General features: G+C 48.2%; 1 protein-coding gene across 1 annotated transcript in view; it reads right to left on the bottom strand.

Moving 5' to 3' along the window:
- Positions 1 to 922: 922 nt before the first annotated feature.
- Positions 923 to 26,679, bottom strand: part of LOC120846745 (carbonic anhydrase 1) — a 39,734-nt gene continuing 13,977 nt past the window's right edge. The window contains exons 3-7 of the mRNA XM_040218610.1: positions 23,376 to 23,558; positions 19,909 to 20,060; positions 18,444 to 18,536; positions 14,429 to 14,659; positions 923 to 1,221 (exon numbers count right to left, since the gene is read on the bottom strand). Of these exons, the coding sequence (XP_040074544.1) occupies positions 1,012 to 1,221; positions 14,429 to 14,659; positions 18,444 to 18,536; positions 19,909 to 20,060; positions 23,376 to 23,558 (869 nt within the window). The 3' untranslated portion in view covers positions 923 to 1,011. The remainder of the gene's footprint in view (positions 1,222 to 14,428; positions 14,660 to 18,443; positions 18,537 to 19,908; positions 20,061 to 23,375; positions 23,559 to 26,679) is intronic.

Here is a 26,679-nt window from a genome sequence, read left to right on the forward strand (position 1 = left end):
TGACGTGTTTGTCTTCCGTACTCCATCCGCCGGTCGATGTCAGCTTTTGTACGGCACTAAATCGATCCCAGAAGCACGTGTTGTCCAGAGGGACTTTTAGCAAACCGTTACCGTGTTCCGCGTACCATACCTTCCAACCACTGCGGTTCAAAATTTTGATTCAAAGGTCCTCGCAGAAGAGGTGCTTACGCCACTCCCAAATAAATATCCCAGATCTCTGGGCAAGTTTTCAAGCGCGCTCCCCGAGGTCATGGTATCACTCCAAGCGCGCGCTTAAAAGCACGCTTCAAAGGCTGCAGTAGAACGGTACACGGAACACGGTAAAGGCTTGCTAAAAGTCCCTAAAGCAAGCAGATTCGAACGCGAGTCACCACGAGATCCGTGTTTCGAATGCCGTGCGGCAATGAGTTCGAGGAGAAACTTGGCACGCGGCATTCGAACCACGAATATTCTGGTGACTCGTGTTATCAGATTGCTTTTTTTATGATGTATCAGCAGTGTGACTCGGGCTTAATGATCTCCAGCGTAAAGTATGAGACTATCACACTTTCAAGATGCGTCCGATCTCTCTGCCTCGGCCATGCCTTGGAACGTGGTTTATAAAAAAAAAAAAAATCAAAGGCTTTTTTTTTCGGTTTGTTAGCGATGGCGTACGCTCTTTCGTCGTTCTATTTTCGTTTTCGAATGCCACTTCCCAGGACTAACCGCGCCCTTCGATAGCATTAGCAGGCAAATCGTCTACGGACATGTCGTCACGTGGTCAATCCGTCCGCGGATCAGTCCGTCGTGTGAATCGGCCATTTGCAAGAGGCGATAGCGTTCCTATGTGAACAAAATAAGGCCGAAATGGGACCCCTAGACTTTATGCTTCAACCCACGAGTATTGAGCAAGGATATCAAAAACATGCGTGGACAGCGTAGCTGCGACAAATGTACGAGTTTTAATGAGCACTCTAAAAACACAGTTTATAAAACAGGTTCGCGCATCCGTGCCTTTCGCAGCGCCGCACGTTACTCTTGAAATGGAGGAAACAACTGGGCCTGGTACTCTTCCTGAATCTTGAGTCTCTGTTTCTCCTTTCTCTGCTGGCATTGGGGACAGTGGAAGTTCCTCAGGACGTATCTGCCGTGCAGAGGCATCGGCGGCCTGAAGTTGTCCATCAGAGCGTGGGACGACCCGTGGTCGGGACCACTGGCCTGCACTTTGCGAAAGACGCTTAGCTGGAAGAAAGAACCAAGTAAACAAAGAGAAGTGAGCTAGGGGAGGGCATACCTCGCACGTTTCACGGGATGCCTGGTGGCTGCTTCTGTGATTGTGTTATGTGCACGTCCAGAGAGCGGAGAAAGCATTTCATTTCAAGTCCGACTGCACGAAAAGTGCACTGTCACGGCGCTCGTCCTTTTCGTGCGTTGGCTACCACGCTGCGACCATTTTTAACATAAATGAAAACGCCGCCGCCTCGCCTATTCGGTCGGTTATCAAAATAAGTTCGGTACCCGCGAAGGTTAATCATATTGTTATCATTATTAAACCATGTTTGGGTCAGAATTATAACACCAAAAGAAAAAGTAAATTGGTTAAGTAAATATGTTATCACATCTTTGTTACCATCGGAAATCACAATACTTTTGCGTTTTGTTTTGTAAAGTCACATGTAAAGTGATTAGGTTGCACGAATTAGTGAAGAAACAGTATTTGTCTTGTTCTGCCGTGATGTCCAGACTAAACGTAAGCCACGATCGGAGTGGCGACTGCCCGTTCTACGTGGCGAAGCCCGTTTGACGCAGAGATTTGCAAGTGATCCTGGTACACCACAGATAAAGGTACTATTGTGATCCATGAAACGCTTGCCGCCATCGGTTATGAATGTGTGTAGGCCTTAATTGTAGACGCGGAAAATAAGTAAAACTACGCCTCGCTGCTTGTTTGGCAGATTTAAACAGCGGGTTAATTACAGGATTCAGACTGCTACGCACATTTCAAAGTGACGTTATCACAATATTCTTGTAGTTAATACGTGTACCAATTGTTTCCCAAGGGTTGATCGTTCGACAAGGCGTGGGAAAATTATTCAGACTTGAATACGACTTATTGAACAAAAATTCGTGCAACAGATTTCAGGTGGGCATTTTATTTGTCTTGACAACTTGACACACACTTGAAACAAAGTAGGACCGACAGAGACAAGACTGGTTTTTAAGCCTCTTGTGGCGGCGTGGGACCTGTTCCGCAGCAGCGCGTTCGTTCCTACGCCGTAGCAATAGGCTTAAAAACCGGTCTTCTCTCTTTCGGTCCTACTTCGTTTCAAGTATGTGAGCGGCGTTTTAGAGCTTGTTGGCAAAGTTGCGGGAATAAAAGCCATATGAACGGCCTTTTTGCCGTTTGTGAGGCTTTTGTTCATCCCCATACTTTATTTTTTCTGTGCAAATGTTAGAATCTGCGGCAGAACTTAAAAACAGCGCAGTGAGAATTGCCATATAATAAAATTTGGCTGTTACATCACCAGTCTGCGCAGATGATATACCAGCGCCATCCAAGCAAACGGAAAGGCACACTGCTTTCGCAAAACTGCTTCCACACAAGCCAGCCTTTCGTGCTGTTTGCAACCAGGGCCCGTTTGCTCGAAGCACTAACCGAGGCTTAAGTTAGCCGCAGTACCTAGGAGAGGGATTTTGAAATCGCATGACTGGGCTCGGTAGGGATGCGGGGAAACATGGCGGTGCCCCAGTGAGTGAGCGCCGCTCGCTTTGGAAATAATATGTCGTTGTAGCTGCAATATCGGGCGCGTTAGTCAGCAACGAATGGTGCAGGAAGCTTTCGCTTTGCCTTACCTCACTTAAGCCACAAAGCATGGGCAATGACATCGCCGCATTTTTTACATAGTGTTTCGATTCTGGGCATTCCTAAGCCTAAATGAACGCGATAATTGTCGGCATGGCAACGTCTTTGGAAAGATGATTGCCTTGACCCAATCGGCCGGGTATTGATAGCACACAAAAGCAAAGAGCGTCCCAACAGACTTTCTTCTAAATTATGCAAGCATCGCGAAAAAACAAATTGGGTTGTGTGTATGTTTATACAGCCTAGAACTTGGTCTGCCTCACAGGGGCGACGAGTCTCCCAGCTGTAGATGAGAAATTTAGCCAGTGAGGTACAACCGCTAGCCTGGGGTCTTTAACGTGCATCACGCAGTAGTTATACACGACCGCACGCCGGTACGATGCTCATCCAGATCGAAACGGGCAGGGGTGGGGCTAAGAGAGCGCTGCAAGTGTAATTCTACGGTTCACGCTCGCTGGCCTTCCTTTTATAAAAGATTCCAAGTAAAAAAATCATAATAAGGCTTTAACGAACGCGCGTGCAAGGCAAAATTTGTTTTATACTTTTTGCTTTAGAACGGTTACTACTGCCGACGCCAGCACGTGCGACGCGTGCAGCTACAGTCGGAGCATGCACCTCGGTGCTTGGATAATTTAGAAAAAAAGTCTGTTGGGACGCTGTCTGCTTTTGTGTGCTATCAACAATAGACCGATCTCACCAAGCGATCGGCGCATGCGTGACACCGCCATAACTTTAGTTCACAGGAGGCAAACGGCAGTGCACGAGAGGGCTCATGCTGTCTCGGGCTCCACACGCGCAAAGCTCCAGCGAAGTTGTCGCACGTGCAGAAAGACTAAAGTTCCCTCCGTGCATTGCGGCAGCGGTGGCGTAGTCAAACTGGCTTGTGAGATCGGTCTATCCGCTTTCCAAAGACGTTGCCATGCCGACAATTATCGCGTTCATTTAGGCTTAGGAATGCCCAGAATTGAAAGACTATCTAAAAAATGCGGCGATGTCATTGCCCCTGCTTTGCGGTTTAAGTGAGGTAAAGCAAAGCAAAAGCCTCCTGCACCATTCGTTGCTGACTAACGCGCCCAATATTGCAGCTATACAACGACATATTATTTCCAAAGCGAGCGGCGCTCACTCACTGGGGCACCGCCATGTTTCCCCGCATCCCTACCGAGCCAGTCACGTGATTTAAAAAAATCCCTCTCCTAGGTACTGCGGCTAACTTAAGCCGCGGTTAGCGCTTCGAGCAAACGGGCCCAGCTAGCTAGTTGTCAGTCAGAGGACTTGCGAGCTCTGCGTGCGCAACGACTTGCAATCGATGAACCTGTAGTCTCCTGATTGCTGACAACGGAGCACTGCGTGCTACATAAGCTCGCACCTGATCGTAAATACACTCTGGAATAACAGGATTATGCAACCGCAAGCCGTTTAGCCCCCATAGCTAGAAACACTAGCACATCTTTCACAACAAGGTGGCTGCGAGCGCACCACCAAAACAGGCGAAGACCGTTCAAGGAACTAATCCACTCTCATAAATAATGGTACCACTCAGTGTCCTGTTCTTCCTCCGAATAGAAAAAAATAATAATTTCCTAGCGCGTGATAAAGGGCAGTTGTATTTCACCCAGGACCTCCTCACCACGTCACGAAGGTTGTACTGGGGTGACGTAAACAAACAGGGAGCATGCTTTAAAGATGGCCTCAGCTCCCAATGTACCTAGCCAGCTCTCTTTTTTTTTTTTTCGGATTTTTTAAAGTGGTTTTTATTGCGGTACAAAAAAAATCTAAAAAACAAGAGGGGAGGAGGAGGGTCCGGATTGCCCTGTTTGGGGGCGGTGGTTACCCCGAGAGGGTAGGCAAGATATGAGGAGGGAACAGTGGGGGTTCTGTTTAAGGGAAGTGAGAGGCTTTTCCCGCGTGTTCCCGCTACATTTGGCGGACAACAGAGTTTGTACGAGGGTCAAGTGACATCAAGGCATGTCACGTAATTTTCCCCGCTAAATTTAGCGGCAAAACTGAATTTCTGTATAAGTCACGAAACATGATGTCACGTGCCATTTGGCCCTTGACGCTCGGGAATGAAAGTTATGCGTTTGTCATGACACCCTCGTTCGCTTCGTCTTCCAGGCTGCCGCGTCGCTGACTCTGTCCCAGAGCACCCTAGTTCTGAACATGGTGTCAGAAGTGGGATCCACCTGCTTGTAGTCATTGAGACCACTATGCCGGACGAAGAAAAAAAGACCGTCTACCTCGGGGCCACGGGGCTTCAACCGCCGTCGCCGTTCGACTTCACGAGCCCAGGCGAATGGACAACGTGGATTCAAACCTACGAAGATTACGCCTTTGCCACCGGTCTACGTTCTGCAAGCGACGAAATGCAAGTACGAACGTTGCTTTATTGTATGGGTCCGCAAGCTCGTACTGTACTAGCTTCGCTTGGCGTGCCAACCCCGGAGACACAACCGTTTGCCGCCGTCAAGGAAAAGTTGACCCAACACTTCGTTCATCCTGCGAATGAAACTTACGAAAGCCGAAGATTTCACAGCAGGACTCAGCAGCCTGGAGAAACAGTTGACGCGTTTTTCGCGGAGTTTCGAACCTCTTAATCAGACGTTGCAACTGCAACTATAATAGCCCCGAGATAGAAGACCACCTAGTGCGTGACAAGTTCGTAGTGGGCTTATTGGACGAGAAGCTATCGGACCAGCTGTGCCATTCCACACGACTCACCGCTGACTAAGCTTTTTTACAACTTCGCCAGCACGAGGATGCTGAGAGAGAGCGCGCTTCTCGTTCGGCGCAAGCTGCAGTAGCCTTGAACGTCCACGAAACGAAAATAAAAGACTGCGTCCTCCGCTCCTGTCGCGCCCACGTAACAGGCAGCAGCATTTGGACAACGCAGTTGGTGGCAATTGTGGGCATTCGGCGCGTGACCGCAAGGATTGTCCAGCTCGGAAGGCAACTGTCACATAAAACGACAAAGGTCGGGGATAAAGTGTCTGTCGACGTGAGCGGCCGCCTGGTTTCCCGGAATCCTCCGCCAATTTCGAATTCACCGACGCGTGCGGGGAGTGTTTCTCAGCACCTTGGGGGGAAGGGGGGGGGGGGGGGGTGCCTCGGTGGTTCTCTTCCCCTCACCTTGCCCGCCCAGGCTCAGTGGGCTAACGCGTGTGGCCCCCGGTCCTTGACTGCCTTGCCGGAGGCTTGGGTTACTCCCGAAGCCATGGGCCGCAGACAGCCGTGTCTGTGGCGGCCACAGGCATAAATATTACGAAGCACGCTGTCTCGTAACTCTGCCCCAAAACAAACCAAACAACAATATAACATGAGGTCTTTGAACCTAGTGGAGTTGTGTCACATTAAACGGCAGGGAATGTTTGAGTTTAGAGGGCAGGCTGCTTTCAGGGCCAAAGGGCAGATCCGCAAGGCAATGACCGTCTGGGAAAGGAACGTAACGCTTGTTGTGCGAACCTGGGTTTGAGTGCGAGAAACAAAGGGCAGTGCGAGAAGGGACTCGGAGGCGAACGGACGAATCACGTCGTCGTGAGGGGCGACGAGACCACTGTCGACGGCCTCGCGCCAAGTACAGGACGGAGTTCCGCTGTGTGTGAGCGTGTCGGCTGAAAAAGTGGGTGCGAGGTCAGGGGGCCCCGCCCATAGTGAGCCAGCCAACTGCCGGAGCACCTCCACCTTGGACGGACCGCGCAGGGAGACGTCACTTGAATTAGCATCATTTATTCGGTTAATCGTAACATCTTCATCAGTGACTGTATAAGCCTTTGATTTGTAAACTATTTTTGTAAGCGTCCTTCCCTATGTTACAGAAGCTATTTGTGCAGAGTGTATGTATCGTAATTAGCCGCTGCCTACCACTAAATTAAAGCTTCTTTGTCTTCTCAAACTACGTCCCCATCTCTCTTCATTGGTCAGACTCTCTACCAGAGCGTGGACCTATCGTTCGGTCAGTGGTCCACCCTTTTCCAACGTCACACCCGGAGAAATCTCTCTCGAAGTTTTTTCGGTCGTGACAGCAACTTACAATTTTTGTAGAAAGCAAGACCTTTTTGCAGAAGCGACGCGACGGAAGCGAAGAATTAACGACATTCATCACACCGTTTGGTCGCCACTGTTACCGTCGTCTACCATTCGGTCTGGCGTCTGCACCCGAATATTTTCACGTCAAATGTCACGGGTCCTGGAAGGGTTGCCTGCCGTCGCGAGCATGATCGACGATGTGCTTTTCTTGTTGTCGGGAAAAACCTTAAACAGCACGATCAACGCCTTGCTGAAGTTCTTCGACGACTTGAGCAAGCCGGGAACAAGCTCAACGATCAGAAGTGCGAATTCCGGGTTCCTTCGGTCAAGTTCCTTGGAGTCGTCGTCGACGGAGATGGTATCTCGCCGGATCCCGACAAGCTTCGCGCCATTCGGGAGCTACCACCGCCAGCGGACGTTGCAGGCGTTCGCCGACTGCTGGGGATGGTTAACCCCATAAAACACTTCCTGCCACACCTTTCGAACGTAACCGCCCCCACCCGTTCACTACTCAATAAGACAAGCACATGGTCCTGGGGAGCAAGCCAAGAGGGTGTGTTCATGCAACTGAAGGCTATGCTGAGCTCAGAATCCTGCGTGGCGAAGTATCATTCACGCTATCCTACGATAGTGTCCGCAGATGCAAGCTCATTTGGGCTTGGGAGCAGTACTACTTCAAGATCAGCCGTCAGGAGCTCGTCGAGCTGTAGCCTCCGCTTCAAGGTACTTGACTCCGACTGAAGCACACTACAGTCAGACAGAAAAGGAAGCTCTCGACGTGACCTGGGCCGTTCTTCGGTTCGATCAGTATCTGAGTGGGCTCAGTTTTACCGTGTATTCGGATCACCTGCCTTTCGTCGCCCTGCTGGGGAAAAAAGGAGCTGGAGTTTCTACCACCATGGATTCAGCGAATGCGTATAAAGCTATTGCGCTACCAATTCGACCTTTGGCACGTGCCTGGTACACTTCTTGCCACCGCGAACACGCTTTCACGTGCCCCTTGTGACGTCCAATCTTCCTATACGGTGTTCTGCATCGAAAACTTTGCTAGCGAGATATTTAAAGGTCTTCCGCCTCCCCTCGCTAACCGACTGGACGAGGTTCGTCGACGACAAGCTGAAGACGGAGAATGTTCTCTCGTCGTCCGCTACTGCCAAGAAGGATGGCCAGACAAGAGGAAGCTGCCTCCCAACTTGGTGCCGTATTGGAAAGAGAGAGGAAGGTTGACAATCTCCGAGGGCCTTCTTCTGCTGGACTGCTGCCTCGTAATTCCTGCTGCTCTGCGTGGCAACGCCCTGGCCCTTCTGCACGACGGCCATCAGGGACTTCACCGTTGTAAGGAGAGAGCTAGATAAAGCATCTGGTGGCCCAACTGCAACAGCCAGATCGAAAATTCGGTCGCCGGCTGCGACAAGTGTGCGGAAACAAGGGTTGTACACTCGGAACCCTTGATGTCAACGCCTACACCGTATCGGCCATGGCAGCGTCTAGCCATTGACTTGTTTCAGCTGAAAAGACGCGATTATGTACTCGCAGTGGACTATTACTCTCGATTTCCAAACGTCGTCTCCTTGAACTCTACGTCCGTCTCAGCGGTTATCGCGGCTGTCAAGGGCTGCTTTTCCCGCCATGGTATGCCGGACGTCGTGCGGTTAGACGATAGTCCGCAGTTTGCTTCAAAGGAATTCGCAAACTTTGCTCTGTCATACGGTTTTGAGCATGAAACATGTAGCCCTCGGTACCCGCAGAGTAATGGCGCAGTAGAGCGCATGGTACGCACGGAGATGGATCTTTTGTACAAGTCCGAAGACCCGTATTTAGCGCTTTTCACCTTCCGGGACACTCCAGGCGTCGCAGGAGTTTGTCCTGCCATGTTGCTGAAGGTTCGGCGGTTACAAGACGCGTCTTCCTGCACAGCCGCAGCATCTTACACCAGTTCAGCCAAGCCACGAGAGGTTCCGGGCTCAAGACTCCAGGAATAAGGTCCGACAGGCGAGAGACCTCAATCGCCGCCACAACGCTCGCTCTCTCGGTCCTATCAAGCAAGGGGACAGCGTCTGGGTCATGGATGCCAGCTGTCAAGCACCCGTCTCCTTAGCCCGGCCCAACGACCACGGTCGTACGTCATAGAGACTCCCAAGGGAATCATGCAGCGAAACCGCCGGCACCTGGTGCCCGTCTCGACGCCCATTACAACGAGGGAGTCTATCGCGCCTCCTTCTGCATAGGAGCCTCCAGGACAACTACCCGAAGAAGATCGGCCTGGGGAGTTGTCAACTGCGGGCTGCTCTTCGCTCTCTCTAGGTCGTGCATCTTCACCGCAAGGTGTCTCAAGATCACGCTATGGACGTGCCATCAAGTCGCCAAGACGGCTGGACTTGTAAACAACGCTTTCTTTTGAACTGTGTAACTGGTGTGCAGTAACTATAGCTCCGGGGGGAGGTGTAGGAATCACTACCCTGATATTGTTTTCTAGATGCCCAAGAGATGTCGCCAGCGTGCATCAAGCAAGATGTAGATAAGCGCGTGCTATAGGACAGAGGGGGATTCGGGCTCTTCACACTCGGGAATAAAAGTTGTGTGTTCGTCATGACCCCCTCGTTTGCTTCGTCTTCGTGGCTGCCGCGTCGCTGTCTATGTCCCAAAGCATTTTAGCTTTGAACACGGATAACGCTGCGCCGTGGGGTACGTACAATATGTTGCTCGATTGATGATACTGGTTGGGTTTCGTGTTGTGAGAGAGAATACCCATGCATTTCGGCTATCCTACCTGGTCAAATATTTGCGACAGTTATAGGACCTTAGTGTATAGCGTAGTAAAAATCAACATAAAATGAAATAAACATTCCAAGTGCTTTTGTTCTGTCGTGCACAAACTAAACAAATAAAATAACTTTCATTTGTTTGTGTGTTTCTAAAAATTCTTAAAAACCTCTAAAAAGGCTATTCGCCATAGAACACAAAAGGAACAATAAGATGCGTTAACTTAGCCTTCAACAGCGGCCGGCATTGCGCCTATACAGGTTGCCACAGCCCGCTGACAAGAAAACCCACAGTCCAACGCAATTGAGCAACACTCAAAACCCAAGACGCGCGCTGTAAATAGCTTCGTTGGCCGCTAGAAAAGTCTATTGTGGCTTCACTTTTGCTCTCAAGCTCGTTCAAAAGAGTTTCTTTCATCTCGTTGCCAATGCGCACATTGTTTCATTCTCAGAATCCTCGAACCCATTTTTTGGCCAGGTGGAGCAAATTATTTCTAAAAAGGTGGAATCTGATTTTGGAATCTTGCTTGATGCGTCGAATATGGTTCGAGTTGATGCGGAAGTTGGCCAGGGGAATAGGGTTTGCAAGCGGTTTCGTTGACACACTCTTGTGTTATCCGTGTTTCCCACCTAACCTTCATAATCTTTTTTTTTTATTATTTCTTTTACAGTTTGAAGGTACAGGCGCTCCTCCTCGCTCTTGGCTGGGGAGACAGAATACTCGCTCTTTGATAAATATTGATATTTGTGTTTATGTTGCTCAGGAAAGCCACGGTGCCGCAGAAAGGCAAGTGGCCCATACTATGAACGCCATGCTGCACCGCAGGTGAGGTTGTTGGTTGTTGGACAGCGGGAGAGGCTGCTGTCCTCGAGCCGAAACTCCTCCTGAGCCTGGACGTTTGTCGATCACTCGCGTACTCATTAACAAGTCTGGCTGCCTGATCCTGTAGTTCAGTTGTTAGGGATATGCGATGCCGGACTATGTGTCAATTGTGCCCCGAAACGCGCAAAGGCATGTCACGAGTTCGTTGCAAAATGCGTCATGAGCCGATCCTGCCGCCAACCTAAAGCACGGCAGGTGCCTTGTCTACAATAGAATCCGTGAGTGTTGTTTGTTCCTAAAATCTTTCTGCGTGCGTTTTGTCGCATATCCCAAATTATTTCAATGTAAACGTCAAGCAGCTAAGGCGCTCTTGAAAGTCATGAAAATCACAGAAGATTGTGATTTTCAGCGAAGTCATCACAATTAGAGCGCCCTGTTTTTTACTTTTTTCATTCTTATATTACCAATTATAATAATGCGTGTTGGTTTATACATCAGAAAGTTAGCCTCAGTGGGTGTCTGGTGTCTCAGCTGTAGATAAGAAATTTAGCCAGCGCAGTACAGCCGCTAGACTGTGGTCATTAATCTGCATCACGCAGTAGTATCGTATTTCTCGGTGTATAGTCCGCGGAATGTACGTGTTTAAAAGTTGTAATTTTACCCGGTGTGGACCGTACAAGGTTTTGTATTTTTCTAAATACTTCACTGCGACAAGACGTGAAGAATGTTATGAATAACTAAGTCTATTAATTGTGAGTTATGTATGATATAAGCTCCTTTGTGAGCTAATACAGCAGGCGTTTGTAAAGATGTGCTGTGCATTATTTTTACGTTCGGATTAGGCACTAGGTGCGGTCTATGCACAGCCCGTAGACTATGCACCGGAAGCAGACTATCTAAACTAAATTTTTTTTTTTTCAGCTGAATTTTGTCTTTTTCGGTCTATACACCGGGTGCGGTATATAGTCCGGAAAATATGTAATACACGTCTGCACGCCGGTACAATGTTCATCCAGATCGAAACGTGCAGAAGTGGGGATTGTGTCCAGGATCCCTGGTTCCTGCAGCCGGAGCTTTCGCTCCACGTGCTCCGAGCTTGTGTGCGCTAGTCTAGTCGGCCACCGATGCCCCTTATATTTCCAGCTTGCAACCTACTTGCCAAGTACCTTCGAAGGTAATTCAATTACTTTTTACAGCCCAGCTCTCAGGCGCCTGTTTCTGGCTTCAGCAGCGTCGCTGTCGGCGTCGGCGTAACCGCGCGTTGCATTATGGGGCGTTTCCCATAATGACGTCACACGTGACGTCACGAGGATCACTAGGGTCACGAGTGACGTCACTCCTAACCGCGCGTTGCATTATGGGACGTTTTCAAAAATGACGTCACGAGTTACGTCGCGAGGGTCAGTATACGGTCACGAGTGACGTCACGAAGGTCACTCGTGAAGACGTGGCACGTCTTCACGAGTGACCTTCGACGGTGTGCAGGAGCAACGGCTGCAGGAGCAACGGCTGCAGTGCGTGGCATGACAGTGTGACGGTGTGACGTCATTGACGTCACACCGTCAAATGACGGTGTGCAGGAGCAACGGCTGCAGTGCGTGGCAAGGTGTCCCGTCGGGACACCTTGCCACGCACTGCAGCCGTTGCTCCTGCACACCGTCATTTAGTGACACGAGGTTTTTGGCCAGATACGCCGATCGGATATCGAGGGAGCTGCACGAGGCCTTCGAAATAAAAGAAAAGGGCAAGGACTGCATTAGTGACACGTCTGTGTCACTATCGGCAAAAGAGCACACTTTTCTACGAAGGGGGCTACACCGGACGTAGTATGACTGTGTAGTATGACTGTGTAGTATGACTGTGTAGTATGACTGTGTAGTATGACTGTGTAGTATGACTGTGTAGTATGACTGTGTAGTATGACTGTGTAGTATGACTGTGTTGTTTTCCATGAGTATATAAGAGAGTGGTTTTTTCATAAACGCTAGTTGCGAGTGCGCCTTGTTCACGTCTCCTTTCTTGTATCTTGTCCTTGTGTATTTTCGGCGCCCTGAAAGTTATCATGAACCAACTAGCCCAGATTGCCATTCTAATCACTCGTGAAGGTCACGACCTTCACAGCGAAGGTGACGACCTTCCCGAGGCCTTCACAGGTGACGTCTCGAGGGTCGCTAGGGTCACGAGTGACGTCACGAGGAAGGAGGAGGGGGAGAAGAAAGGGAGGAGGAAGAGGGAGGAGGGGGAGGGGCATACCTTCCTCTCCGTACCATCCCCTCCTCAAGAGTTGCACTCAAATTCGTCATTACAGGGAGTTGTAAACGTCTTTCATTTTTTTTTTGTAGTATTTGTACTCTCTGAAGACAGTTTGTGGTAAAAATAGCTTGAATACTATATTCTAAATACAATCTTAAACGGGTATTTAGAATATCATTTTAAATACTTTTGCTATGTGTTCAGCACAACACTGGCTTGCCCTGCCCTGTACGTAGTGCTCAGCGGAACGAAAAGGACCAGCGAAGCGCTTGGCTTCGCTAGAGTAACTGCAAGTGCTCCGTTTGAGCATATGCAGCTGCTCTAGCGCATATAGCTAGCCAATACAGTTAGTCTAGCATAGAGAAACCATATGACCCCGCCTCTTAATTACTCTAGGCAACGCTAAAGTAACTGTACATGCGCGAGGCCACTCGCTTCGCTGTTTCGTTTCCTTGAGCACTGCACGCTGCGCGACACCGTTAAGCAACAAGCAGGCATCAAATGTCAGCACTGCGGTTTGTACCATAACCGAGTGCCTTCCACCATTATAATTGTTTTGATGACAATATTCCTTAAATACTAAGAAAAAAAAAACGAGAAAACCGGCGATGACTCGCTCGGGCTAACGGTGTCGCGGTGGGTTCAACGGCTTAACAGGAGCAGCTCTTTTTCATTACGGTGACCTGCGGATCTAGGATGATGAAAACGCGCTCATTGGCCCTCACAGTACCGTAAGAAACATCTTGTCGTCGCTTCTCGACCGAGTTCAGAGACCGCCTACCTTCAAGAGCACAATAACGCTCTCAGCGCACATCTTTTCACCGTTCCCTCAAATCTTACTACGGTTCCACATAGTTCAAATTTAAATTAATTTTCCAAATATTCTTTCTGGAACAAGACACTCTTTTTTATGTGGATCGGGGATTATATATGACAGGCCAGTTTTCTTCGCTTCAGTTTAACTTTCTTTATCTGAAACACCCCGGTGCCGTCGATCGTCGCTCCCCCTACATACCGTTCCGGTTACCCTGTTTTACTGAAGCGCCGATCTGCTCCAGTTGAAGCAACCAGAAAGATTTTTGGTTTTTTTTTAAGCATAGAATTATTAATTATTTGAAACGCCGCTGTGTATAAAATACAAAGTATTCAGAATAATCTGAGACAGTGTTCTGCCTAAAATGCACAAACGGTTGCTCCTAATCCAGAGGAACTTTTTTTTTTTTAACGTTTCCGTTATATCATTGAAACGGAACGATCATAGTGGAAAAACAAACCTTGAGACTAGAAACCAAAAATGGGACAAGAAAACACCATTTTGTTTTGCTTCCGAAGGAAAGCCTGCACAGTTCCTCCCTACATTAATTTTATTTACGGCAAATTGCCGAAGGACGAGGTTTACTTGTCATCTTTTCTGTGTTGTAATTATCAAAGATCCCACAATAATAAAACTTTTAATTGATAACAAGCGGACAGGAGACCTGTGGATATAATGATTTTGGGAGAATCCTCGAGCATCTACGCAAGAGTTAATTGACTTCCATCTGAAATCGAGCGCAACAGGCCACTCGCACTCTCAGGTGACTGATGGCCGCTGACCGGGACCTCTTCAAAACGAGCGGAGCGCTCTACCATGTAGCCTAGATAAGGCGCAATTCAAGCTTCATTCCAGCTAGAATTCGGTTTATCCTCGAATAGAAGTTCCTCGCAGGGACATGGTCTTACCTGACGTTCACTCATGGTGACAGCTTTCCTCAAGACTATCCAGGTGACGGCTTCCGAGCAAGGCGGTGTTGTGAGCGATCCGAAATACTGGAAGTGATCCACTCCGTTCTTCGGCAGCAGGTGAGACAGAACGACCGGTTTTGTCACATTCATGTGCACGTTCTCTCCGGTCTGAACTTGTCTCACAGCGTCCACGATCACATCAAAGTAAAGGTTGTCCACTTGTCCTACCTGTAGGAGGCAAGAAAATTAAACCACACGCCTACTATGATTTATACAGGAGCTCTATCCATAGTGGAGGTAAGGCTGAGTAAGTGTACGATATTTCCGCAGTACCAATTTCTTCCTTCCCTTCTATGGGAATAGCGGTTATTGGCGAGGTTTTGAGCGGATCTTGGAGTGAGTGTGTGTGTAAGACGTGGACCACTAAACTTGAAAATATTTCCGCCAAATTTAACACAAACATTTTCTCTCTAAATTCAGAGGAAATTTATCGACACGAGACGTCACGGTGTTTAGTGACTACGTCCCGGAATGCCACGATGTCACGTGACTTCATTATGTCACGTGATGTCAGCATGTCATGTGATGCATGTCAGTGTCAAATAAAATCATTTTTTCGTAACATCATGATTTTCGTGACGTCATGGCGTAACGTGACGTCATGGCGGCCCGTGACGTCAGAGTTTTACGTCATATCAGAACGTCACGTGAGGTCGAAATGTGACGTGTTGTCACAACGTCACGTGACGTCAGCGTCAAGTGATGTAAGAATGTTACATGATGTTAAAATGGGACGTGACGTCATGGTGACATATTAACACCGTCCAGTAAATGCAGCGGGACGTAAGCCCGCTAAACTTAATCGGGGCGGTGTAGCTACATGTGCGCGACAGAGTGCGGCGTCTAGGTTGTCACCGCACTTCATTTACAGGACACAACAGGGAACTGCCAGTTTTTTGTTTGTTTTACTTCTTGCGCTCTCAGTTATTCAGCATGAAGACCAGCCGGTGAGCATAGACCAGAGCTGGGCAGAGATATTCCAAAACGTATTCGGGAATACAAATTCTGAGATACATGTATTTTATGGCCTAAAATACAGACACTAAGATACATGTCTTTTATGCAACTGGATATCCCCGAGATACTTCTGAAAAAACGTCGGAAAAGTATTCCGGAACAAAGATACTTATGGAAATATATTTATTCCCGGACGGTGCTACGTGGGGAGGGCGTAGTTTGTGGCGAACACAAATGGCAATTTATGCTTGTGCTCCTCTTTCTGTGTCATTTTACGCACTTTCCCTTACTTCGGACTAATGTCGCTAAAACAACATGCCACGCCCGGTGAGCCACATAGTTGCTGAGCAGTAAAGACTGCGTGCCATACTTGACAATAGGCGTTTGCACTAGATGAACCTTGTTTTGCCTTGAGGGCGCATCTCAAACTGTCGTCTTCTATGCTTGTGAGTACCCAATAGTATGAGGAGATTCGACAACAGAGCCGTATACCTTTTCTCCACTGAACTCCTCTACAGCGTTCGGTATGCTAAATTGGAAAGAGTGGTGGGCCTTGTAAGGGGAGCTTATTCTGTTATTCTTGCAATTAACCTTCTTTAAACCACAGATGTGGTTTGTTTGTTTTTTTATGTTGGTGATTGTGATGGATTACAATATAGGGCGAGTTCATGTTATAAATTCTGAAAAAAAAAAAGAAACTTGCACCAAACACATGTCTTTAATATCTTTTAAATTTACTTTGAAAACGGCAACAAACGTAACGAGATACCTAAGTCTGAGAAAGTATCACGATACAAGCGATTCTTTGTAACTGTATTTCACTAATGAGATACAAATGCATTTTTCAAATGTATCTCGATACAGAGATACAGATACTCGAAAGTATGTCTAAGATACTATGGCGATACATTTATATTGCGATACAGCCTAGCCCTGGCATAGACGTAGCAAGAACCGCTTTTACCGGTGTAAGAATCGCGCTATAATTCAGTTATTACAGAAAACATAAGGCGAATATCCTCAATTACTCAAAAAATCGTAGAAGTTGTGTCCCTCGTAAAATATGTATAAACGTTTTTCCCCCACGCCAGATTCGAGTCGCCTTAACTGAACTCAAGTTTGTCTCACCGGTATGACGAGCCATTGAAATGAGTATCGACGAATTCGCACCATGCCTGCGCTGGAGAGGACACCGCGAGAACGGCCGGGAGGAGCTTCGGTTGTCCCGCCTGCAGCGTGAGCTTCGTACCCTCGACAATGCTCGGACGTCTCGTGGGCCCCCAGCGCGCGCGCTCAGTCATAGCCTCCTCTATACTTGCAAAGCCTGGCAGTTCGACGACGGAGAGTGCGCGGTCGCACATTTGGAGCGCGGGGATCTGTTAGCATAGAGCATCAAAGAGCCATTTTTCGGGGAACCTAAAGCCCCTTAGGGGTACCTAGGGTGCCTCCATCTGCCGGCCGCTTCCGCTGACAGGGTAGAGACAAAAATAGAGCCAATGGAGCGCCACAATATGGCGCCTGAGGTCAGTATTAGCTCCACATGGGGTGTGGGTCCTATAAAGTGTGTCTGACAAAGTTGTGGTGCAAAAACGTTGTGTTTAGCGAAAGTTCTGGAAAGATAGACGCAATATGACGCTGGTGAGAGCAATGGCGGGTGTCTCCACCCTATCAGCGGAGCAGCCGGCAAATAGAGGCACCCAGGGGTACCTGGACTTCAGCGCACAACTTTTGCAGCGGCGAGGACCCTAAACACACTTGTTCACTAGGGAGAAGTGTGTTTCGGCGTCTCGCCGCAGTGGAGCGCAAGTCCCGTGGCTCTCCTTGCATCCATTGTCTGCTGCTCCACCGTTTCCATTTCGGCGGCCGCTTCTCATGGCGATCTGCCGGGCTTTGTCAGTAGGAGGCTATGGCTCAGTCTAAGCACGGCCGAAGGCGTAAAACGCGGGCTGGAGGCAGGGCGTTGAAAAGACACGCCCTGCCGTTCTCATTCTCTCAGTGACCATAAGAGGTGTTGCGCGACCACAATGATGAAGTGAAGCGAACAGAATAAAAGGAAACAAGATACGAACGATAGTTATGTCTGCGATCATCCATAACCGCTGAAACGAGCTTACGCGTGCATTACATCGGAAAGTTTTAGTACATAGTTGCGATAACAGAATACCCGATGACGGTACAATGCACTCGCAATAAGCGGCGGCAGAGTTCCGAATGCCGTTGTCGAAGTCGTCGGAAATATCTACTAAAAACTCTACTATCTTTGTACACGCTTATGGCCAGAGCACGTGGTCCCATATTCTTATGATTCTGCAGGTGCTACGTTGAGTTCGCGAGTTAGCAATGCTAGGAGTATAGCTTCTGTATCTCAAGCATAAAATGCTATCTTAAAAAAAAAAGGAAAAGAACTCAGCTCGTGGTTTACTGCGCTTACGCATCTTGCTTAGCCATTCATTCTCCGATGCTCTTATCGGAAACGGAAACAGCACGACGCTTTGCCGACCCTTCATCTCCCTCACCACGGGCGGCAAGCAGTACGGGGCCTGGAACGCGTCCCATCCCGCCCATACATCCAAAGTGTTCCTGAAGTAGCAACGTATGACGTCAAACGAGTCGGCGTGTCACATTGTCGGATGTCGCGATCCTGGCGGTCGGGTGCTACAGGTCCCGGCGAAAAGGACGAGCGAACGCGAGTGTCGCTGTCGTCACGGGGTCCCAACTAGCTGGCTGTTGGAACTCTCCGTGTCTGTCGGGCTGGAGAACGGCCGGCAGCAGAACAGGCGTCTGCCATATCAGCCACCGCTGCTGTGACACCGCTAGGATCGCGGCCAGCGGCAACGTGACACTTCTCTGACGTCATCAGGCGGAAATCAAGGGGTCAAAGCGCGCCTGTAGGAAACGCGTTCCAGGTAAGGGGTGGTAGGAACACGGAAAGCAGAACACGGAACCAACAAGCACAAAATATTCTCCCGCAGGAATTAAGATGCGGTTTATTTACCTTAAAAAGGACAGCAACAACTGCCAGGCCATCACCGTGCTTCGAGGCCTGTTCAACGGACGTGTATTTTGTGTTCATGTGTACCAGGTGCATCTGCGAAAAAAATACCAGAGGCAGTTGTAGCTCGCGATATGAGAAAAATACCATGTAGCGTGTTCTCGATCCCTCCGCCTGCTCCGCAAGCAGAGCTGACTGCGATAGCGCGTCTCTCTGCCCGCTTAGTTTCGGTTTTGGCTTCGGCTTAAACATGGGGCCATAGCAATGAACTTGGTCTCAGGGCTAAAAAATCTCAACGGAAGTTTCCTTTTTAAAAAGTTATGGACCGAATAAAAAATAGTTTTTATGAAAGTGTTCATAAAGTGTGTGTTTATTCATTTTTTGTATTCATTTGAAAGATTAGAAGAGAGCGCAAAGTTTACGTTTGATTGATTTTGTTTTTCGACAATATTACGTGACTGTTAAAGTTTGTACTGAAATTACCTTCTCTGTGTTTCAGATCTCCAACTGGTGGAAAAGTCTGACCCAATGTATTGGCAGTAAGACCTCACTGAACATGTCGAAGTCAGATAGGGCAAATCAATTACATGAACACGTAAGATGTTAAGAGTTGCTCTGCTTATATCGTACACACCCGTATTCATAATAACGTCTCGTGAAAGCGGCCCAAAATATGAAAAGAATGCCTGAGAATCTGGTGCGACACATGTGATTACAAGGGTCCTTTATCACTGCATGCACGAAACTTAATGTCAATAACCAAATATGTAATCATTATCCAGAATGATTTTCTGGGTTCCACGTACACACAACTTCGAGTACGGTCTGGCAATTTGTTTTTGAAGGTTACCAGAGAACATGGCATTAAAGACTCCAGTGCGCTTGTTCATACTGTTTGGCAAGATGTGGAGCCTCATCTACTGTGTCGTTTAGCTGAACGTTGCGAAGTCGTATAAATACAACTTCCATTTTTTTAGAGGGCAGCTCTTTGGCGCCCGTTTCCGGCTTGAGCGGCGTCGGCGTAACCGCGTGACACTGAAGAGAGCGCGAGGGTACCGGAATTGCTCCCCTGTCCTGGCCCGCTCGACGTCGCCTCCGTGATCGCCTCTGTCGTCTGCTAGGACCGTTTGTGTACCTAGAGTTCCCAACATTCTTTCGGTACCGCGGACGGCGCTGCACACTTCGCAAAATGTCTATGGCCGAGTTGGCGTCATCCGAGTGGGATATTTGATACCCGATATCCTATTTAGTATTTAGTTCAGCCCAGGACAGCTGCGGCACCGCAGAAAGGTCAAGTCGCCCACATACTAATACCTGCACCGCCGCGTCCAGCAATGATGTAAGGGTATTGTAGAGATAAAATAAAATCGTGGTGATTTTTCGAGTGAGCATGTGGGGGATGATGCCAGGTGGCAGAGGATGCTGCTCCCGGGCTTGGATCATTCCAGGCGGTGCCGGAAGTGCTTACCTCCATGGAGTAGCTGTTGTCGTCCACGACGTGCTCGGATCCCCTGGCCGAACTGTTTCCCCAGTGGAAATGAAACTGCAGGAACCGGAACGTAGAGGCAGGGTGGGGCAGCCGTATGCCGTGGTACCGGTCGTGCGGTGCGGACACCTGCACTGTGGACGTCGATGGGAACAAAACATGCGCGTTGTAAAGCGAACATCCACTCAGGGTTCAGTAACCGTCCGAGGAACGTGCCCACTTAAAGAGCCCAAAAGCTAGCATGGCCATAGCTGCTTATAGGCCAGCAAGGGGTTTAGAAACAAGTCGCCGTTTTCCCACACTGTGGGTACTGCGCGTGCGCAGAAGGCAGTTTCGCGTGAAGTTAAGCGTCCGCGCATGTGTCAAGTTGACAGCAGCAACATTGGAGCGGCGTGACGTCCGAGTTCCGCGTTGGTGTATAAAGGGACCGTGTAATGATCGCTCTACACAGAACTCCAAAAAGACAAGAACAAAAAAATATCGGCACATATTCTAAGTGAGGTCATCTTTCTAGGTGAGGGGAGGTCCAGTTAAGTAAAATCTAAAGTTGGGGAGAAAAAATTCGGCAGAGACACTCAAGACTGCTTACATGTAGGAGTGTGAAAGCATTCCTACACGCAGCTTATTCGTATAGAAGCAGCGCGCCGCGTCTTCATATCGCACACGACGCTGCGGCGGTGACATCACGGGCTAATTTACACTAATCTCGACATATCATATTTCCCCTGTACATTATCATCAAAACGCGGTAGAAATATAGCGTTGGGTTTGCCCTTGATATCGTAAGCAGCGAAATCGTAGGTTACGTCAATGAAACTTCTAGATTTCTTATTAATTGACTCTGGTAAATTTTCGATGTCGCTATTTTGAATAGTTTCATTTTTCTTATAATTAGCCACTTTGGAGAGATGGCACACGAGGATGAGGAAGCAGGCACCCCGACTTTCGAAGGCCTCACCAGCCTCTTGAATGTTCGCCCTGTCATAAACAACTCCTCAGGCGAAGTGCTGCACCTGCCCAAGCACAGGAGATGGGCCGCACATACTTTGAACTTAGTGGCGACTGTGAACGTAAATAAAGGATGCACGATCAGCACGTACCGTTAGATGGCAACGGCCGTGTATTGAAAACTGAAACTTATTTGGAATAATCAGGGCCAGTCCACCCTAAGTCATCAAGAAGAAACTAGGAAGATACTTCCCGGTTCCTAACACTACTCGCTGGAATTACCTCTAGGATTCAATGAAGTTTGTTGACGAGGCCCAGAAGGACAAGATGGAGTGTGTCTGCGACGCCCTCGCACTGCCGAGTCTAGAAAAAGACGATTAGAAGTTCATCGAGGAGTATTGCCAAGTATGCCCAACAGCTCTCTCACGTTTTTGCGATATTTTTAATGTGTTTTTTTTTTTTTTTATTATTCCTTAGACCACGACAGGAGTTGCCAAGGCGCTCGGGATATCCGTTGAACAGTACATGTTCATGAGCGCTTTGGTGCCGACATTGGTGGCGCGCTGATGCGGCAGCTACATTTACTGCCTACGCTCAAGTTTTGCAGCTCGCTTGCAGACACAGTGAAGATCGCAGTGACAACGACATTCGTTTCTCATTCTTTGGAAAACGTACGAACTCTTTGTTAGCGCCTTTTTGTAGAAAGTTACGTCTGCCAGGCAGGCTCATTCACGATTATCAAGACAAGTAATGCACACATTTTCATTACATATGAGTCCTAAAGGGCCTTAATTCGCCACAATATTCCTACAATCTTTTTTTATTAAGGCAGGCATCATATGGCGAATAACGTGGACGTAACAGCTAATGCACTTGTACTGCGACCCGCTCGTTAAACGTTTGTTAAACGTCCTCAGGTCTGACGATCTCCTTCTGGGTACAGCGGGGCCTCCAAAATTTAAAATTTCATGGATGGATGACGCGCTAAAATAGCGTTCTCTGCTGCTTCTTGAAGAGGAATGTAGCGCACTCTACCCTTCCGAGGAAGTTACACGGGAGCCAACATGCGATGATGATGATGACGACGACGACTCCTCCTTGCGACCGCGTCCTAGAACTGAGTTGACCAGCGAAGAACAGAGATAGAAGACTGCCACCTCATCAACAGCGTTATTCAGCCTCAACGACCTTCCCCAGCATTAAGAATATTTTTTTATGCCTTAATGCCCCACTTCCTTCTAGCGCACCTGTTGAACGCCCTTTAGGCAAGGGGCGGGACGTTTTTAACATCAAAGGCGGAAAGCTAAGCGACAAGAACTTCGAAAATCAGTTGCTGCTTCGATACAACATGGAGTAAATAATAACACGGCGTTATTAAATATATCTTGAAAAGTTTAGAGTTTTCAAAAATTCCCAAATTAATGTAAATGTTGCTCCATTTGTTCTGTCATCTATGTCTTAATAGTTTCTTACACATATGAGTATCTTGAAAGTAACTAATTTACTCTGCCGAAGTAACTGTAACTGTAACGCGTTACTTTTGTTTTTAGGTAGCTGTAACTGTAACTTAAATTTAATGTTAGGAAAGTAACTGTAAATATAACTAAATACTTTTAAAAAGTAACTTACCCAAGTCTCATCTCAGGGCAAGAGAAAAACATGTGGACTCTTTTCTTTTTCGCGGACTACACTGTGTGGACCAATGAAAGCCCTATAGTACGCGCTAGGGTGCCTTCATGCGCGCTTTGCTTAGGGTGGTGGCATCTCGCCATTTTGTCACACACGTTTATTTTTATTTTTTGTTCAGAAGCGCGTGAAAGAGCGTGTCCCTGCACGCGCTTGTGGCGCTGACTGTGCTATGGCGACATTTTGTTTTCGTCGATTTCTTTGTATTTTGCCCGTGAGCGCGTGCTGTCGGCATCTGCTACTACAAAGGGTGGCATCACCCTAAACAGAAGGACATTGAGGCACCCTAGTACGCGCAGATTCCGAACGATTTTATTATAACTCGTTTCGAAGGGAGTCTGATAGGTACGCATTCGGATAAGACTTCTGTTTTTATCCGCGGGGGAAGCCATCGCTTGCAACTCGCCGACAAGCGCCCTTCGTCGACCACTTCACTCGAAAGAAACTTCATTCCAAAAAGGGCGTGTCGCGATTTTTGAAGACGCTTTTAACGAGGGAATAAGCTACGCACCATTCTGATTTCGGGTTTTTTTGGGATGCTTAAAACGTCTAGATTAAGTTCTCACCACAAAATAACAGTCTCAAAATCGACTTTAGTGCCTCTTTAATTAAACAACATAAACAAAAAAAAAAGAGTCAATTCATTCAAATATTCGTTATTCACGACAGCAATGGGGGGCTCTCGAACGAACACTAAGCTTATACATTGGTTTCATGCAATATTTCTGTTTCTGTCCCTTTAAGTTTTAGGAAGAAGTGAGGTGGAAAATTATTGCGTCATGCGCCACCAACTGATCCCTTTCAATGTCGCTTACCGGTATGGCCGTTGTTGACGATGTCGGGGCTGTACAGCGGTTCGTCGTAGTTGATGTACCGCATCGGTCCCAGAGAGTCGGCACATATCGTGCTCCTCACTTTGATGTGGATCGGCGACTGGCTGTAGCTGGCGCATTTGTTTTCAGATGGACCCACGCTCAGTTTGGACCAGGAACCGACACCTGTTTCAAAAGTAAGCGAGACAGGTAGCCGATTTTGTTCAACTCGATGTTTTGTGGTCTCTAGATACTCGAAGAAACCGTGAAATATAGAAGAAAAAAAAAACAGGCGAACTAGTGACCGAGTGTGTTAAAGCAGGCGCGAAACGGAAGTTCGCGCTGCAGAACACCCACGGTTCCTAGGTTCATTTCCCCACCATAAAATGTGGCTGTCATCCCGACAAAAAACAACAACTGATATATGGGAAAGTAGCGACAACCTCCGCATATGGTCGCCATTTTGGTTCGTGGAATGAGCAGTTTCTTCTTGATCTCTCCACTCTTGGTGAGCCGATTCAAATTCGCGGTGATCGGTTTCCTTATACGTGGCTTGCACTGACGTCTCATCAGCCGCCATTGCTCCGTGCAATGCTCCTGTGCCCGTACTTTCTGCGCCATATATAGGGTGTCCGAAGTCACCTGACTGGATCTAAAAAGGATCGTAAAAATCGACGCCTGCACGTAGAAATCTAAACTTTTCGTCAAAGGTGTATTTCACAGGTCGGTTTGTTCATGTAAAATTAGAAAACGTTGGTTCCTTTCTCTGTAAAATAGGGCCTAGAAACGTGCCAGGGTCAACGGCGGGCGGCGACGCAGACGACCAAGTCGAGTTGCGGGGTGCGTTTGGCGCGCGTATGAAGATGGCGTCGGGTGCAGTGGCGCCTGAGGCATCTGTGTCGTCGGCGGCCGCAACTTCGGCAGTAGCGAAACGTGGCCATCCACGCCAGTACACCGCAGGCAAACTAAGAGAGCGTAAGAACGACATTCATGCTTTCGCATTCACATCTTATACCAAATGCTTAACTATTCCGTTGTCAAAAAAGCATCGATGCTTTTTTGGCATTCTGGTTGCAGTTTTGTTTTAATGGAACAAGAAATAAACGTTGCACAGTATTCATCTACAATTTTTGCCTTGCCCAAGATTTGTTGTGGCGAAAAACAAAAGGTATAAAACGTAGCTTGCTAGTTGTGCTGAGACAAATATGTGGGAGCGTTTATCGATATGGGGGTATGGCGCCGACAGCGCGTGCGAGCTCCTGTTTGTGGATGCTGGTCAGGGACGAATACGAGAGACATCAACTATGACCTAAATCCGGTACTTTATTTTAAGATTACACGAGCAGGAAATTGCACTCGGAAGCCCGACCCCAAGCTAGAGGCACCTACGTTCCTATCTGCTGCATTATATACCGTCTAAAAATCGAAATCGTAAGCGTGCATATTTACAACCAGGTAGCTGCAGCAGAATCTAATAGCAGAGTCAATTTCTTAAGGGCCGCCGACGTGCCGCCGACAGCCTGATTTCGCAATGAAAAGCCAGCGCCCCGACCAGCCCGAGCTTGCCTAGAGCTTGCCCGGTCTTGCAGATCGGGTGGGCTGCGACGACAGCGCCACCACGCTCTATGAACGGAGGAGGCCGGCTTTTTGAAGCGAGACTAATGTGGAGCTCGTCAACTGAGCCGATTAGTAACGTTGGTCCCAACATTACCCTGTATTCTGGTACACTGTACTGTGGGTAGGGGGGATTGGTGGCCGAGTGGGTTCAAAGGGGCCATGAAACGGTTTTTCTACTTCTTCCTCCTTAGCTTTAATCCTCAACTTAGAGCCACTAATGAGCTGCGCTTAGAGTATCGGCACCCCGTTCCCGAACACTGATGGTCGCCGCTATTTTAGGGCTTGTGCAGAGCAAACGCAGCTGCCGGTCGTCATTATTCAAAAGTGCGACTTCCTCAGCATTATATTCGGTGTTAGGAAGTTTATGTAATATTGCTTTGCTTTGTCGCGAACTGTTTAAACATTTGTGGAGGACGGAAAATAGTTTCCTATGATTTCAGATAAAGCTTGATTTCAGATAAAGCCACAATATGGTCAAGTGTTGTTACTCTGAAGCCTAGCTTATTTAGTGGCACTACCTTAACTCAAAAGCAAATTGTGAAATCACGTCGTCGTGACATTCTTGGGCACCGGTGCGATGACTTCAAGCTTTCACCGTGCTTTTTAAGCACACCATAGAACTTGTCATTCGCAAGTGACGATAAGTTCCGTCAAGGCACTCACTGACCACGAACGCGAATCCAAGTGTTCGTCGACGGATTGATTGTTGACGGGCGCATACGTTCGGTGGCGTCATTTTGGCACCGCTGAAGCGCTTTGGGTACCGCGGACGTATCATAGTGAAAAGGCGCAGAGCTTTCGAAGGAAAGAAGAAATCCTTTATAGCTTCAAATGTTCGTACCGAAAAGCTGGCTTTTGACTTTCTAACCTCTTTCTTTTGGTCCACTAAACGATATGCGATTAGTAAAGTCCTAATTTAAGATTATTGATCTCAGCGCAATATTTGTTTCAAGGGTCCTCTAAAGCCCCTTCATGTTTTTAAAAGTAGCGCAAGAGACGTCGATGCAAGAGGCACGTGCATCGTTCAGCCCCTGGGAAGATGATGGCGGCACAGCGCAGCATTGATACAGAATTGAGCTAGATTTCAGACGCCATGTTCTCAGACCTGGCGCACGACACGTGTCTTGAGCATTTCCAAAACAACAATGAACGGCGCCACTTTTCAGAGGATAGAGGGGCTTTAAGTGGGCTAACGCACACCAGCTTGGAGCACGTGGAGCGAAAGTTCGCGCTGCAGAACCCAGGGATCCTGTCCCCACACCTGCCCGTTTCGATTTGGATGAGCATCGTACCGCGCGTGCGATCATGTATCACTACTGCGTGGTGCACGTTAAAGACCCCAGGCTAGCAGTTGTACTGCACCGGCTAAATTGCTCATCTACAGCTGGGAGAGAAGTCGACCGTTGAGGCGGACTACGTTTTAGGCTATGTAAACATACACGCACCCCAATTTCTTCTCTGTAGTGTGGTTATGGGGGGGGGGGGGGGGGGGGTACTTGGCTAGTCTTGGCTATGGCAGGCTGCAATGGCTTGGCCTGAAGTTTGCTGGTTGAACCGAGAGAGAGAGAGGTGATGGTTTATTGAAAATATTTAGGCGGACTTAGCCTTGCTGATTAGGCCGGCATTGTTTCGCCGATGCACGGTTGAATCGAGCTGACTAATTACATGTCATCACCATGCCTCCTCGAAA

Source organism: Ixodes scapularis, unplaced genomic scaffold (genome assembly GCF_016920785.2).
Source record: "Ixodes scapularis isolate PalLabHiFi unplaced genomic scaffold, ASM1692078v2 PGA_scaffold1__304_contigs__length_218370807, whole genome shotgun sequence".
In the NCBI taxonomy this organism is placed as follows: domain Eukaryota; kingdom Metazoa; phylum Arthropoda; class Arachnida; order Ixodida; family Ixodidae; genus Ixodes; species Ixodes scapularis.